Source organism: Centropristis striata, chromosome 12 (assembly GCF_030273125.1).
Source record: "Centropristis striata isolate RG_2023a ecotype Rhode Island chromosome 12, C.striata_1.0, whole genome shotgun sequence".
NCBI lineage: Eukaryota > Metazoa > Chordata > Actinopteri > Perciformes > Serranidae > Centropristis > Centropristis striata.
The window spans coordinates 19,710,247-19,727,033 of NC_081528.1; the positions used below are offsets into that span (position 1 = coordinate 19,710,247).

General features: G+C 37.7%; 1 protein-coding gene across 5 annotated transcripts; it reads right to left on the bottom strand.

Annotated features, from left to right (window-relative positions):
* Nucleotides 1-1,378: 1,378 nt before the first annotated feature.
* On the bottom strand, nt 1,379-16,636 carry pld7 (phospholipase D family, member 7). Of its 5 annotated transcripts, none has more exons than XM_059346094.1 (12): nt 16,505-16,636; nt 15,733-15,843; nt 11,132-12,094; nt 10,220-10,407; nt 9,236-9,410; nt 9,039-9,153; nt 8,796-8,923; nt 6,258-6,461; nt 5,348-5,487; nt 3,939-4,104; nt 3,741-3,840; nt 1,379-2,351 (listed from the first exon to the last, which is right to left on the bottom strand). In XM_059346094.1, exons 1-12 carry the CDS (start codon nt 16,619-16,621, stop codon nt 2,149-2,151), a joined length of 2,610 nt encoding a protein of 869 aa, XP_059202077.1. In that variant the 5' UTR covers nt 16,622-16,636; the 3' UTR covers nt 1,379-2,148. The 5 variants fall into 5 exon arrangements, with proteins under 5 accessions (XP_059202077.1, XP_059202076.1, XP_059202079.1 ...); XM_059346093.1 differs by having other exon boundaries at nt 15,733-15,846; nt 16,505-16,633; XM_059346096.1 differs by lacking the exon at nt 16,505-16,636 and adding an exon at nt 16,199-16,401.
* Between the last annotated feature and the right edge of the window lie 151 nt (nt 16,637-16,787).

Here is a 16,787-nt window from a genome sequence, read left to right on the forward strand (position 1 = left end):
AAATAAATTAGTTTTGATCAACATAACGTCTGTTTGCGTTCTCACTAGTGATTTACCAATAAAGCCTCATGAACCATTTTCTTTAATTTCTGAGCCCACTAGATGGAGCTCTCTGATCCACCAAGAGCTAAAAGCACACTCAATCACCATTGCGTGAACCTTTTTCTATAAACCAACAGCTCCATCTAGTGGACTCAGAAATTAAAGAAAATGGTTCATGAGGCTTCATTGGTACATCACTAGTTCTCACTACATTACTCCTCACTCGCTACAGTTGGCACTGGGCAGAGGATATAAAATCAATAAATATCAATACATACAAACATTGCTGATTTTTTACCCCATGAAGCCACAATGAAAACTATTAAGTAAATTAGTAAATGTCAGTTTAGTCAGCCGCTGTCCACTCAGCTCCTGCAGACAGAGAGCTGCAGTGAAGCTAACAGACCAACTGGGAGCCTTGATTGATCAATTAACATGGGGTAAACTTCAAAACACACATACAGCAGAATATTTGTGTGATTTAAACAGCAGTCTATGCAGATTATGCTTCACTAAATAAACTAATCTGTCTCAAATCGGTTTAGATCCAGCTCAAGTTTCCTATTAGTGGGTTACATTACATGTCATTTAGCTGACGCTTTTGTCCAAAGCGACTTACAATAAGTGGTAATAAGGTTAACAACCAATGGTGGAAAAAGTATTGAGATCCCTTACTTAAGTAGAAGTACTAATACCACACTAAAGAATTACTCCACTACAGTAAAAGTCCTGCATTAAAAACTTACTGATGTAAAAGTACAAAAGTATCAGCATCAAAATGTACTTAAAGTATCAAAAGTAAAAGTACTCTTAATGCAGAATGGACCCACTCAGATTGGTAAATACATTCTAAATATATTATTGTATTATTAATATTGATGCATTGATGTAAGCAGCATGTCTCCATTTTCTCAAGACAGAGCTCATTTTAACTACTTAATATACTGTTAAGAGGTTTCACTGATAAAAATAGCTAATCACTTAAAATGTATCACGTTTCTTGTTAAATCTCGACTTGAAAAGTAACTAAAGCAGTCAGCTAAATGTAGTGGACTAAAAGTACATTTACCTCAAAATGTAGTGAAGTAGAAGTATAAAGTTACATAAAATGGAAGTACAAGTACCTCATAATTGTACTTAGGTACAGTACTTGAGTAAATGTACTTAGTTTCATTTCACCACTGGTTAGAAGTGATTAAGAGGGATTTTTATTTTATTTGTGAAAATATTACTCATTGTGCCTTTAAAGTTTCATGTTTTAAGTACAACAAAGGAAATCCAAATTTAACATTAATTGTGCAGTTTCCTACATTAGTAGAACAAAGTGTCACTCGTGTCATAGTACTCATGAAACTCTCAAACAGGGTTTTATTTATTCTTAAACATCCAGTAAACTGGACCGTTAGTCTGGGAACATGTCCACTGGTTACAGAAACAGGCATATTCAGCATTTATCATTACAGTCAAAATGATGGCAGACAAGTAAAGTATTCTTTTTAAACACAGAACTGCAATCTTAAAACAAAGCATGTTCACTCTTATTGGAGTGAGAGACTTTCTGTCTGTAGTGGTACACATTCAAATTGGAATTCTTTCAGTCGTCACTAATGAATGGAAAATGTTTAGTATTTACAGGATTGTTCTACTAATGGAATGGCATATGGTTTCACTACACACAAACATTAAGAGCTGATAGCTTCAGCAGTGTAAACATGGCCGTGGTGTTCGCACCTCTTTGGAAATGTTTGCTTTCCTGCGTAGGATTGTTGAAGCTTGGCACCGACATTTGAAGGAAAAATATTTACACAATGCTCCAGGCATAAAATGAATTGTCCAAAGCGAGTTCCCTTTGCGCCTTCACTCGTTTAAGAAAATAGTCCGAACAATACAGAGTACAAAAATAACCCGTTCTCGAAACGAAAATATGACAATGCAATTATATACAGAAACCAGGCAGCGAGTCAGGAAACAGCAATAAAATAATGTGTGTTCATTCACACAGTACAGCAAGCGGATTTTTGCATAAGTCAAATAAAGTTCAAGTAGCAGCAGGAGCAGGCAAGATTCTCATCTACAATGCAAAGTGTTTTATTAAACATTAAACCATCAGTGAGGGCCACGAGGGCACACGTCCATGTCGTCCACAGACAGAGTGCTGGCATACTGAGACGTCCAGTCTCTGAGGAACAGATCCTCCGCCTGGCTCTGCAGAGTCTCTTGGCCTTTTTGAACCTTGGAGCCGGTCTGGTTCACCACCAAACCCACTCCAGCTGTCTGGGTGAAGTAGTTCTGTGACCAGTTGGAGGTCCCTATGAACACAGAAACACATGCATCAGATAGATTGCATGAAAAACACAGGAATAAGTAAAGATGGGCGTTTGGAAGAAACCTGCCAACTCAATTATCTATAATGTTAAAGATAAATTAATCAATTAATAGCTGCATGCATACATGGGCAAAATACAGTACTATGCAAAAGCCTGTTTTGATAACAGACACTTTTATTTTGAAAGGACAATAAGATGGTAAATGGACCTGCACTTATATAGCACTTTTCTAGTGGCTTTGGCCACTCAAAGCGCTTTACACTACAGTCTGCGCTCATTCACCCGTTCACACACATTCATACTGGTGTTAGGGGCTACCAGGGCACACTGGTCCCACCTGCCACCATTGGGAATTCATTCACACACCGATGAACGCAGCATTGGGAGCAATTTGGGGTTCAGTATCTTGCTCAAGGATACTTCGACATGTAGGCTGCCATGGTCAGGGATCGAACCACCAACCCTCCGATCGGTGTGCAAACCGCTCTACCAACTGAGTCACAGCTGCCCCGAAACAATCAAATAGCTTTAAGAACGGGATGATTGTGTTTTTTAATACAATGAAAAATCTAAATCTCTTTTGTACGAGACTTCCTGTCAATCATAAAACTAACTCAACTAAGATTATACTGTAAAGAAAACATCAAGGAGTTCAATGTTTTATGTTTTAGCCCCTAAAGAAGCATGAGGTTAGCTTTCACAGCAATCTTCATATTTAAAAGTGTTTTGTGTTTAAATAAGTTTTGGATCAAATTAAACTCAGTAATTCATGCTAGCAAGGTTTGATACAGTAAGATAGTTTTGCTCAAATGAATACTCTTGTATTTCTGTGCGTTTTATAATTGTTATCGCAACTTTCAGTTTGTAAATTGTAGCTTCATCCATCTCAGCTCATTGGCTTATTGACGTACGGACAAATTCTTCACAACCATTAATCGATCAACAATTAATTATTCCCATCCCTACTAATAAGACTGAATTTTATATTATGCAGTAGATAGATATGATTCCTTCCAACAGAAAGAAGGAATTTCATTGTATTTACTTTCTCAGTGTTTGGAATTGTTATATAGCTCCAATAAAAATGACTGATTATGCTTCAGTAGTACAAATCTTTGCAGACCTGCAGCTAAAACCTTCAACTATCAAAAGGGTTCAAGGTTGAATGACTAGTAATCAGATTAATGTAAGACATTAGTTCCCTGTGAAATGTAGAAAGAATGAAATGAATAAAAAAAGAAACCCAAAGTATGTCAAACTGGACTTAAGTACAGCACTTGAATAAATGTACAAAGCTATATTCCACCTCTGAGCCTGTCACAGTGGATATGTTTTGTTTTATATGTTTGTCAGTAAGTGGTTATATCGTACCTATGTAGACCACTCTGTCTGTAACCATGTACTTAGCGTGATTGACTCGTGCAAAGGGGATCTTCATCTGCTGCGCTGTTGAAGGCACCGTAAAGATTTTCTGCACAGAAAGAAAGAAAGAACACGAGGAGTTTAGGAGGCATTGTTATTCTTTCAGAGTCAGGATGTCTCAGCAGGAAATGAATTCTCCCAACGCACCACTTCAATGTCACATTCCAGATGAGGCCTGTTGAGCACCAGCAGGGACTGCAGGAAGGGGAACATGGCGGCAGGTGAGTGCTTCCAGCAGCTGACCAGCAGTCTGACCTGAACCCTCCTGGTGCAGGCTGCAGCCCGCAGGGCCGAGTCGATGGCCGGCCAGAACCTGAGAGAGAGAGAGAGAGAGAGAGAGAGAGAGAGAGAGAGAGAGAGAGAGAGACCAAGGCACAGCATGAGCTCTTCAGCAATGTAATGTGTTTGGACACGTCTAAAAGCATCACAGCACTGATCAGCTTTCTGCCAGGCAGGCAAGTTTCCAGCATTCAAACAAGAAAGCCTCCAGTCAGCAGGGGAAGCTGCTTTGTCAGCCAATCAGGCTCCAGTGCTGTGACTGTGGATTCAATGAATACCCTTCTCACTAGTCTAGATCTATTTACAAGATAGAAAGCATTGCATTATTTGTTACTGTAATACCTGTACATAATCAAGTAAGTTGAGTTACATAATGATGATGTTGGGCAGAAACCTTTTATGCCCAAATCTATGATTTTTGGGAAAAAAAATATTACTTTAAAAATATTTAAGTGAACTATTTTACTTCAGGCAAAGTCAGACAAAACCTGGTCTGTAAGGTGCATTATTTCCAAAGGACAGCAGGGGGCGACTCCACTGGTTGTAGAAAGAAGTCAGATTGTAGTCAAGTCAATGTGTATTTATAGAGCACAGCATTTTAAAAACAACCTCAGTTGACCAAAGTGCTGTACGGTTATTAAAATACAATAAAATCATACACAAATATAGTAATAAATAAAAACAATGTAATCAATAAATAATACTAAAACAATAAAACAGTAATAAGAAACTCAATCAAAAACAGTTAGAGTTAAAAGGAAATAAAAGAGTAAAAAGTTTTTTTTTTTTTTTAAATTGTATAGAAGTCTATGAGAAAAATGATTCTACTTCTCACTTTTTTTATTACCTCAGTTAATATTTTCGTAATGAGTTCATGGTCTCATTTGTTAGTTTTTGAATCTCCTTCAATTCAACATGATGTACATTTAGTAAATGATGGTCCCATTCAGAGTCAAATAGACAACAAAGCAGGGAATGCTTTAGGGCGTGGCTACCTCATGATTGACAGGCTGCAACCAGCGTTTTTGTCTTTAAACTTTGACTCTTCTCTAGAGTGCTTTCAGATCATTAGAGTTCATTGTAATTCGTCATTTGAGTACAGAGGGGAGTCAAAATATGGAGATTAAAGGTTTCTGCTTAACAGTAATAATAACTAAACTTCAAGGTTAGATACATTTATTTTTTGTCTGCTGATGAATCTAGGATGAATATCTAGGGTTGTAACAATGCAGCTTTAATATTGGAGGGTATATTCTGTGAGGTGAGTGGATGGTCACCTGAGTGGCTCTGTGAACTGAGACAGAGGAAGAAAGTCCATGACAGAAATGTAAATTAATTTCTGTGCGTCGTTGATGACAGACAGGATGGTGGAGAGATCGTCAGAGCGTCCGCGGGCTGAGATCTGTGGTGGGGCGCTCTGCAGGGAACAGATAGGACATATAAGAGAGGTGGAGCAACCAGAGAGTACATACATACCATTATATCAGCATCTTATAGGATAGGACATTACCTTTACAATAGGGATTTCACATTGAAAAAGGCATTTACTGACTGTTCAACAGCAGCACTGTTTGTTCCACCAGGTCACTTTACTAGTTTATTTACTGGCACCATCTCTGTTCACATCTGACCACATTAGGCCTATATTAGGCCTTCTGTATTTTTTTCTATATTATCACATATATATTTCATACCACTTATACTATACTGTGTAAATCTCTGCATATATTTATACATTGATGTTCATACTACTACATGCAACAACTCACTTAACCTATTTAACATGCTAAAATATATTTTTTATAATGTGCAATATCTGTAAAATGCAAAGTACCTTCAGGAAAACAAACACAAAAATATATATGAATAATAAATGCCAAAAAGCAGAAATGTATGTGTTATAATGTGTATAGAATTTATGTATATTTCTTATTTTTATATTCTTATTCTGTCTTCTAGATCTATGTGTCTGTATCTTGAGCTGCTGTGACGACTAAATTTCCCCAATGAGGGGATGAATAAAATCATATGTTATCTTACTGGTTTGTGGTGTCTGAATGCCGTCTTATATCATCTGCATCAAGAATGCAATTAAACTTAAATCTGTACAATATGACAGTTTTTTTTATAAAATTGGCAGACTTTAAAAATGCTTGATCAATATGACAAAACAAACTCTGAACTTACAGACAGGTAGACTTGAGCAGGCACTCCATTGAACTTCAGGCGCAGTGGATTGTGGGAGCTGGACAGGGCAGAGAGACGAGCAGGCCAGTATGGAGGTAGAGAGCCGTTGTTTGCACCACCGATGCTCCAGTAAACCCCAAAGATCCTAAAGGCATCCTGAGCCAGACAGCTGCAGTCCTCCACTGACAGGCCCACCTCCTTCACCTTGTTTTCACAAACAACACGACGCATTCACTCTGTTACAGCCACAGCTACCACTCTGTGTGTTTGTGTGTGTGTGTGCGTGTGCGTGAGTGCAGGATCATCTGAGGCCTGTTCCAGGAAACATCTGAATGAATTTCCTGTACAACTTGTAACCCGTCTGATCTGGAATCTGCAGAATGATGCTGCACTATGAAGACCCAGACTGTAATCCAGACCACTTTATTTAGTGTATACACCAGGTACATTTATCCACCTTTTGGAACAATACTAAATGCAACAAACTTGACAAAAAATACTTTCACTGATGAATGCTTTATTCAGCAAAAATAACCAAATTTAAGCTTAATAAACTGATATTTCATAAAAATCTCTTTATTCTACCTGTGTGATTTAAAACTTCACCGAAAAATATACCATTTACACTAAAAAGCCACTGTGAAAAACATTAAATCCTGCGCTCCTCAACACAATTGCGAAGCCATGAAGACTCAGCTGAGACAAACAGTCATGTGACAAAACTTCAGTGAAACCTGGACTGAACTGCAGGCGGTTTACACAGAGCAGAGGAGAGAGGACAAGACAGGTGACATTTGTAAAAATGTAAATAGTTCAATATTTGTAACACACAGCCAATATTGTTGTATATATAGATGCACCCCCCCAAAGCCACAGTGAGTAAAATATGACAGGAAATTTTCCAAAAAAAAGTACCATGCTGGTCCAATTACTTTTGTCTAAATCTAAACTGGAAAGTCTGGTTTTCCCAGGTATAAGCTCTTCTCTACAGACACACACTCCAGGCAGGAAGCTAATCAAAGTATTGCTGCAGATGGGGACTGTCTCAAAACATATTTTAACCACTTAACAACAGGCTCACCTTAAAATGTTATACGCCCTTATTTCGCTAATGTGTACACAGCTTTTAGTCCACAGATTTTTGTTGCTATCCACAACCATTTAAGATAAGATAAGATAAAACTTTCTTAATCCTGAAGGAAATTCTTGTTACAGAATGCTCCAAGTTACAAAAACAATTACAAAAAACAACCAAAATATAGGATAATATAAGAAAAACAATGAACAAAATAGGTAACAATAGCAATATATAATTTAAATATGAATATAAATATAACAATATAAACATAAAGAATAAAGTGCCATAGGAGTAAAGTGGGTAGAGTGCAGATGATGTGGCAGAATGTTATACAGATATATTAGACATGATAATGAAAATGACCATAATATAGTCGATAAACCATTTCATTCGGCTCTACTTTTTCTTCACCGTATTCTTATGCTTTTCTGACTGAAACAGTCGATCAGTGGTAATTATGAGTAGGAAGTGGAAGCAACAAAAATCAGTGAATTGTTTATAGAGCGTACATATATAAGCAGGTATAACATTTTTAGTGTGGACCTTTGTTTAGGTGGTTAAAATATGTTTTGGTCTGCAGTCTGTTTACTACCTGGAGCATGTCTCGTTCGGAGCGTGCAGACCATCAGCATACAAAAATCTGGTTGGGACAGCAGTTCTACAAATCTAATGGACAATAATGTAATTTACAAGTGGACAGCAATGAAACTCTTCCTCCTAATGCAATGGGTCATGTAGAGAGTATATGATGACTTCCAAGTAGGGCTGGGCGATATATCCATATAAAAAATATATCTTTACTTTTAAATGTGATATGGAATTAAATAATTTCGCACATATCGATATAGTTCAATTTTTTCCCATTTTTCTACATATAAATGCTGCCGTTACTAGGGTTTGTCATATTTAGTTCTTTTGTGATGTTCGTTATTCTTTTATCATATAAATATATTTATTTCAGAAAAAGATTGGCCTATTTTATTTCATAGGCTATTTTTATTTAAGATATTTTTTATTTAAACGTGCACTTTATGTTTATATATATGTCTATATTTTTAAAAGTACTCCTGTTGTTATACAGTATTTATGTTCACTTAAATAAACAGTTTCAATAAAACTACTTGTGATATGTCATATTTGACTTTGACTGAACATTTGCGATACAACTATTGGGATATACAGTCATGGAAAAAATTATTAGACCACCCTTCAATTACTTGTTCATTTTAATGCCTGGTACAACTAATGATGAATAATGAGTTTTGGTTATTATCAAGAAAACCATGGAAAATGACTGGATATCTGCTCTTAAATTAAACTCATACGAGCTATTTTTGTTGTAACGTATATCGATATTCAGCCTTAATATGTCGGGATATGACTTTTGGTCCATATCGCCCAGCCCTACTTCCAAGTATAAATCCACTGATGTAGATACATTTGAAAACTCTCTGTCTTACCTGAGTTAGAGAGCGCCAGTCCATGTTAGCACTACCCAGGTAGAGGTGCTTTTGGTCCACCACCCACAGCTTGGTGTGGACAATGCCTCCAGTTACAGCCTTCAGGTCCACCTCTCTGACCTCTGCACCTGGAAACAAACACACATAATCAGATTCACTGCATAGTTAAAACCTAAATAACTACTTTTTTTATGATGCACAGGATAGGAAAGCAACACTCCATGCTGTTGAGTGATGATGTACCTGTTGCAGCCAATTCTTTAGTGTCTTGAGTCGAGGTCTGGGGGGCATTTACAGCGATCTGCAGTTTCACACCTTTAGATTGCAATTGTTTAAGTTGCTCAAAGACCATTCTTCCCTGCAAAATATGTGGAAATAACAGCACAAACATTATAGGTTGAAAAGATTACTACATTACTACATACTGCTACTAAACTGACCTGAGAGTCAGAGGAGTGTGCGACCTCGCCGTCTCGTAGAGTGAAGTAGAAAGCAGCGATGTTGACCGAGTGGTTGGCTTTGTCCAGCAGGTGTAACCAGCTGTCTGCGATGCTCTGTCTGGACGAGGGAGAAGACTGGTACAGACCCTCAGGGATGCTCTCCACCAGGCGCACCCTGCACAAGGGAGAGAGACACTGAAGCTACAACCACTAACACAGTGTCCAGTCAACATCTTAGACTAGAAGATCTGTTAAGATAGATGGTGAAACATAATGGGTTTGCATGACATTTCTTTAGCTGCTGGTATGTCAGGTTCAAAACTGCATAAGAGACACAAAGTGTGGTGCATTTATGCTCAGCTAACTGCATATATGAAGGTGAGCAATCTTGAGGCAAAAAATAGTTTATTTCACAAATTTCAACAGATGGCCCCTAAGAACATAAACTGATAAAAAACAGTTTCTCCATGCAAATGAATAAATTAAAATAAATTAAAAAAAAAAAATGAAGGCTAGATATCAGCTCTTAAATTTAACTCTTTATGAGCTATTTTTGTTGTTATCATTATATTTGTCCAAACAAATGTACCTTTAGTTGTACCAGGCATTAAATTAACAAGAAATGGAAGAAAACAAGGGTCTGGTAATTTTTTCCATGACTATGTGTAAATCAATCAATGAGATGGAATTTTATACAACTGGCTGCTTCAATAGACCTCTTTCAGAGCACACAGTTTGACTCAGTTGGAAAAGCACATGTGAAATTGACATTAATGATGACTCAGTTCAATAAGTGTCTCAGTAAGTTGTTCCAGTGAGCCAGCATGCATTACCAGGACCTACCCTTAGTGGAATGCAACCACCAGTGTTATTAAATACACCTGTGTCAAAATGTCTGTCTCTTCACATTATGGGTAGTGAATGAAGCAGAAACAGAGGTGTGAATATTGATACTGGTATTGTAAAGCCCTGCTCATGTCTTACCGACAGTCAGTGGTGCAGGGCTCTGGTACCAAGCCAAAGCCCTCCAGCCAGTGCAGCTCCATCTGAGCAGTGAGCTGGACCACAGACAGGGGAAGGCCGTAGTGCCAGACATGCTGGCCAAAGCCACCGAGAAGCAGCAAGGTGGTGGGCAGGAAGAAGAACAGGGCAAAACTGGAGCATCCTGAGCTCTACAAAACAAGACAGGTACAATTTTAACGTGTGAACTAGGGTTGTCAAAAGTATCGATACTCAAAAAAAGTATCGATACTAAAACGTTGTATCCGGATACAATACTCATTTTCAAAAGTATCGATAAGTTTACATAAATGTTGGTGACTGAAAAGCGTTATTTTCTCTCTTGGACTCCCAGAATGAAGCAGAGAAAAGTCAACCTGCAAGCAAACAGCAACACACACAGCCGGAAATCTTGTTCTAATTGTTATTTTTTATTGTATTTATTTATTTTTTGTACTACCTCAGACCTGAAGCTTGTTATCATGGTTGCAGTTTCTTTTTTTTTTTACTGTTTTTTATTATAAATATTAACCTGTGGTTCTGTTCATTTTTACATGTTGCATTTTTCTTGTTAATAATAAACATATTTCTGTTAAATTTTGGGGTCTTTGTTTTTATCCTTGTGGTATAGAAAATGGTATCGAGTATCGAATATTTTCCTGAGTATTGGTATCGAGTTGAAAATCTTAGTATCGTGACAACCCTAGTGTGAACTAATGTGTAATGTTCTCATCATAACTCTGCCACAGGCTGGGGAACAGCTGAGGGCTGAGTTGCATACCAGAGCTCTTACTGCAGGGTGTGGTGGGAATCCTTTTGGTGTGACTGACTCTGCTGAGACCACCATATGACTGATATCAGTGGAATCTATCAGGCAAGCAGAACAACATTACCTACCTTTGTTGACTTGGAGGATGGAGCTTTAACAGGCCTCTCTGGTGGAGACGCGTCTTCAACAATGGCCTCGTCCTCTGCAACATCTGAAACCTGTGACTGGCTGACGAGAGGTACATGCTGCTCCTGCACCTCCTCTGAATCACAGCCCTCAGACTTCTCATCTGGCAAACTATCCTCACATTCGACATCTGATGAAGATCTACTGTCCTTATAGTCCAGTATGTTCATCGGCTCCGTCTCCCACGGTGGCTGTTCGTCCATAATCGCCTCCTCTTGGCTCACCTCAGCTGTGTGAGGGACGTCTGCAGACTCTGTCTTTTCATTGTCCCCAGAGGCAACGAGGAGAATGCTGCCTTCAGGCTCAACGCCGTACTTCTCCGTTTCTTCCAATTGTTTTTGGCTGACGGAGCCTTCAAGGTGACTTATGGGGGCATCCTGTACGGTGTCGGCTTCTATTTCATATGTTCTGCTCTGGTCTTGCTCTGGTGCATGTTGCTGTGAGCCTGGCTGTGGTCTGAGGGCAGGCCTGGGGCTTGCGGTCATAGAGGAGAACTGCATAGACTCAGACAGACTCTTGGGTGCAGTAATTAGAGGGCTATGGGCTGCAGCAGCGGCTTCTTCTGTGCCGCTGAAGGGAGACGGGGCTTCAAAGAGGAGTTTAGGGACCCGGACCGATGGCAGAGGCAGTGCTGTTTCTCTGACATCGGGCGGCTTGGACTTGGAGGCCTCCACACTGCCGCTCCCAGCTCTCTCTGGGGGCTGAGCAGAGACAGGGGAATCTTTCCTGGGAACAGGCAGCTCCGGGGTCTGGCCCGCACCGATGGGTCGTTTGTGGAAAGTGGGGATTCTGGAGACGGGTTTCCCTCCTTTGCGGTTCATGTCTTCTTTCTCCTCAAGCTCTTTTCTTGCAAGCTTTTCCTCAGCGTCAAAACGGTCCAATACAACGCTGCAATACTTCAGATCCTGAGGAGGACAGAGAGACTTCAATAGAGAAAACATGCATCTACTCATAAAAACAATTTAAGTCCAACCAGCCTCATGAAAACAACCTTGGTTGCATGTTACAACTGAAATACCGTTAAAAAGTATCCTATAGTTCTTTGTTCCTTTGTTGTAACAACACAATAGCTCAGTATATTCGTCTCCGTAGACTGCAATGGCTAGAAAAGCCACACCTATTCAAATGAGCTCTCCTGCCTGATACACCTCAGCATGGACACCACACTGTTTACCATGTTGTCAAGGCTGTCAATATTTGTTTATGAACAAGATACGAGTATTACCATGGCAACATTTTTGCTTTAACTTTACATTCTGATAGCAGCAAAGAGAGGAACATTTAACTTCACAATGCTAATTCATTAACAAATACTCTGGTATCCCATGGCAACGTTTTAGAATTCCACAATAGATACATGGGATGGGTCATGATGAGGGCGTGGCCAGTCTGCTGGTCAAATAACATGGCTTTAACATGATACGCTTTGTGTTACTTATAAAGTCACATTCAACTTAATCTCCAGACATGTGGATGGTGATGACCAAAACGCTGATTAAACATCTATACATTGATTTTTTTAGTGAAAAATTTACTCACTGCTTTAATTTGAAAGATTTAAATTGTTACTGTGAGATTATGAGCAATACATCTCTAAATTACATTGTTACTTTTCTATTATATTGGGGAAGTTCCTTATTTAATAACAGAAGAATTGAGGGTCCACAACCCTCTGTAGCTCTTTTTTTGATTGAATTTAATACAATGCTAAAATCTCTCACTCTTACAAACAACAGGTCCTTTTAATATAAATAACAGAACATATTTTAAGAAACACCCTGAAGTCAAAGATTTTCAATTGTTTTTGCATCATTATTATTATTATTATAATGAGTATGATGATTTAATTGTTAACATATTTCAAAAATTGATTTGTCATTTATCGTTATATTCATACATCATGTTTCCTCACTTTTCTTTTCTTTGCTCAATAAAGTTTTGTGTAAACAAAACAAGACAAACAAAAGTGTACTAGTCATATTTCCGTTTCTGCTGTATTCATTTTAGGTTATTTGATTATTTTCTAAACGGTTTAAATTAACTTTATATAGGTTATGCTGATGTAACTGTCTGTCTGCCACTAGTTTAAATAAGTTATTTTTGTTTTTGTTTTAATGATTATCTAATGACACAGAAGACATTTTACATGCCACAGTAGGTGTCAATTATTAATGGTGGGTTGGATTTAGCTGCTTCAGTTTCAGTCCTGCTGTTGTTCATGTTTGCTCTCTGTCACACTGTCATGGTTTACTGGGACACTTGTAGAGAGCTGAGCCATCGTTTATGTTATCAGTAACACCTGGGATTTTCCTATGACAAGAAAGAAATGTGAAGATGTATTTCAGCCCAACTGAAAGAGGGTTTTAAAGGCAAATATGTATATCTTTTTGGTAACACTTTACAATAACCAACTAAGTGATGTTTATAGATGGTTTATAAACCAATTATTAACCATTTACAAAGTGCTATACATATTTAATTGTTAAATGTTTTCAACCAATTTCTTAAAGGTATACGAATCATTTCAAAATCATTAACAAACTTAATATGGTGTTAAAATGTGTGCAGCTAAAACTACTAATTATAATATAATTGTTTGTTAATGGTAGAATAACTATAACCTTACATTAATATACCATCTATTTGCCATTTATAAATGATGTCGTTAGTTAAACATTCAAAAATTATGTATTTACCATTTTAAACATATATAAACAAACTTTTTTGACAATGATCCACTGAATTTTATCTTTTTAAGAATCAAGCCCATGATATAAGCTGAGGGACAAATCTTGCAGTTGAAAAATAAACTACGCAATACAATAAACTATGTTATTTAAACACTGTCTAAGTTACCTTAACAGTTTTGGCATTTACTGTAGTGCAGTGTCTAGTTAATTATCTGCCAGCCTGTACACTGATACTGAAATATCTGCAGGAAGCTACAGTTAGCGCTCATGTCAGTGTAGCTCTCAACTACATTTTATGTAGTGAAGCACTTTGACATCTGATCTCAAACTGGCAGCAAAAATGTGTTAATAAAGTGAAAATAATACCTCCTATTAAGATCACGAATCAGTCCAAAAATTGGAATTAGATATTTTAATAAATTGTGCAGGCCTATTTGTTATAATGATTAAAAAAACAATTATAAGCCAATAAATAAACAGTTTAAAAAATATATGTTTTTCATTATAAAAGAATCTGCAGATTATTTCCCTAATTGGCTAACAGAACATGAAAAAGTGAAAAAAAATGTCCATCCCACTTTTTCCAAATCTTAGGTGATGTCTTTATGTCTTGTTTTGTCAGTCCAAAGAGATTCACTTTAATATAATATTAAACAGAGTAAGGCAAACAGCAAGGTGGAGTCTGAAAACAACATTTTCTGCCTGAAAAATTACTTCGACAACTAAGTGATTAGCAATAGTTGGGGGATTATTTTTCTGACAACGGATTAAGCTATTAATTGTTGCAGCTCTCTCTTCCGATATATATATACCCATTACTATTGATTTTGATGTAAGCATTTAAATCTAAAAAGCATTAGTTAACCTCCTCTGTTTATATGTAAAGTCACAGGCTATATGGGTGATTCTCAAGAACATGGTACAGCTCATAGCAAAAATCCAAGATACAATCTAAAGTCACTGTTTAATATGAATTTATAATGTTTTTATTGTTTTAAATTAAGGCATTTTCTGACATATTTAGAGACAATGTGAGAAAAATTAACTACGTAACAAATTTTAAAATAAAAAAAATAATGAAAGGTTTTTTTTTCTTGCTCAAGGGTAGCTGGTATCACCAAAATGTTTTATCAATTTTATTAAAATATACACATATTTTAATGCAAATGATTCTATCATTATCGTATCATTTAACCATTTTTTTCTCATCAATTTTCATTAAGATTTTGTTCTTTATATATTGTTAAAAACCATTATGTTCAATTATATTCTGTTAAATTATAATTTTTTAAACAATGTATATTTATTCTTATAAAGTTTATTAAATATTTACTGTATACAAGTGTGAGGAAACCATGAAATTTTTATCTGTATGCATTACGGTAATGAATTTCTGAATTAAAAATATGTTTAAAAATATAGAAAATAGTATTTTAACACAAAACAATGAACTGTGCATCATTATGGCTATATTGTTTACTCATATAAAAGTGAAATATATTTAGTTTAATAAAGTATGCCCTTATAATCTTCACAGACATAACTTAGACTGGCTTCATGAGAATCACCCAAATATAGTATTAATCCGTTTACAGGATAAATGAGATTAAGACACTTCCGCAGTAGTTTGCCAATATTTCCTGCTGCACACACACACACACACACACACACACACACACACACACACACACACACACACACACCACAATTTGTGTCAGCAGCACATGGCAGTAGAAGTAAGAGTTGTGCCACACCCAGTCCTTCTGGGTAGCTTCTCTTCCCCAGCCCATGCTCCACATCTAACAGAAAGAGATGTGTTTGTTTGTGTTTGCTGTGGATTGGTGATAGACTACCGTTACTCCAGACTCCTCAGCAGTGTCCTCCTCCACATCAGCAGCCTGGGGACTCTGATGTTCCTCCATCACTTGGCCCTGGACTGTCTCAGAGTCTGACTCATCTGACTCCTGCTGGGACATGGTGGGTCACATTCACAGTTAACAAGGAGGACACAGCACTAAAAAAAAGCATCAGTTATAAAGCCCAAGACACACACTGCAAAAAAGGTGTGTCTAAAAACAAGATAAAAACACTAAATCAAGTGTGTTCTGAAGTGTCCAACATGCTTATTTCTAGATTTCTTAGATTTAATGTTTTTATCTTGTTTTTAGACACACCTTTCTTGCAGTGCATGCAGAGCTTGTATCTTAATCTACACCATGCCGATGGAAAATGGAGATAAAAAGCAACATAAAGTGAACACGTTATTCGTTTTATTCACATAGAAACGCCGCCAGCGTGAAAAGGAAAAAAAAAACTTACCATGATGCAGTAAGTTGCTAGGTAAGTTCAGGGCTTCACTGTTACGATGAGCTTTTAATAGTGACGATAACCACCTAAGCAGATAGTATTTACGGTAAAGTGGTAATAGCAAATATAGGACAGTTTAAAGTCGGCTGATTTCTATACATACAACCCCTCCGTGAGTATGATCCTCCGTTAGCCAGCTAACGTCGCTGCAGTTGACGTTAGCGAGCAAGCTACGTGGCCGACAGTGAAGTTTAGAGCAGCAGCAGCAGCAGCGGGCGGCGGAGGAAGAGGAGGCGGAAAGGCTGAGTAATAAACTACCTCATACGTAGCTCCACCGTGCAGGCGGGTCGACCTTCTCGGCGTTGCCGGTGTTGTGTCTAGAGACTCGACCTCTCTGGGGTGGATGGACTTTCTGTTCCGCAGTACCATCGGCATCCTGGACCACTTTAATACTGCAGCACCTCCGTGACTCGGGATTAACGGACGAAGACGTCAAGAGCAGTCACTGTTTGTCTGCCGTTGTTGTGACGAGAGCCCACTCTGTCTCTCAAACGGATTATATCGAGTAACGGTTAAACAACAGTTGCATTTAATAGCCGCT

Bases quoted from the DNA above. Each gene is read 5' to 3' on its own strand.
- pld7 (XM_059346093.1), bottom strand. From the start codon at position 16,621: ATGCCGATGGTACTGCGGAACAGAAAGTCCATCCACCCCAGAGAGGTC. The intron at 10,408-11,131 runs GTAGGTAATGTT...CTTGTTTTGTAG, and splicing joins CATCCTCCAAGTCAACAAAG to AGCTCAGGATGCTCCAGTTT. The intron at 4,105-5,347 runs GTGACCATCCAC...TCTCTCTCTCAG, and splicing joins CAGTTCACAGAGCCACTCAG to GTTCTGGCCGGCCATCGACT.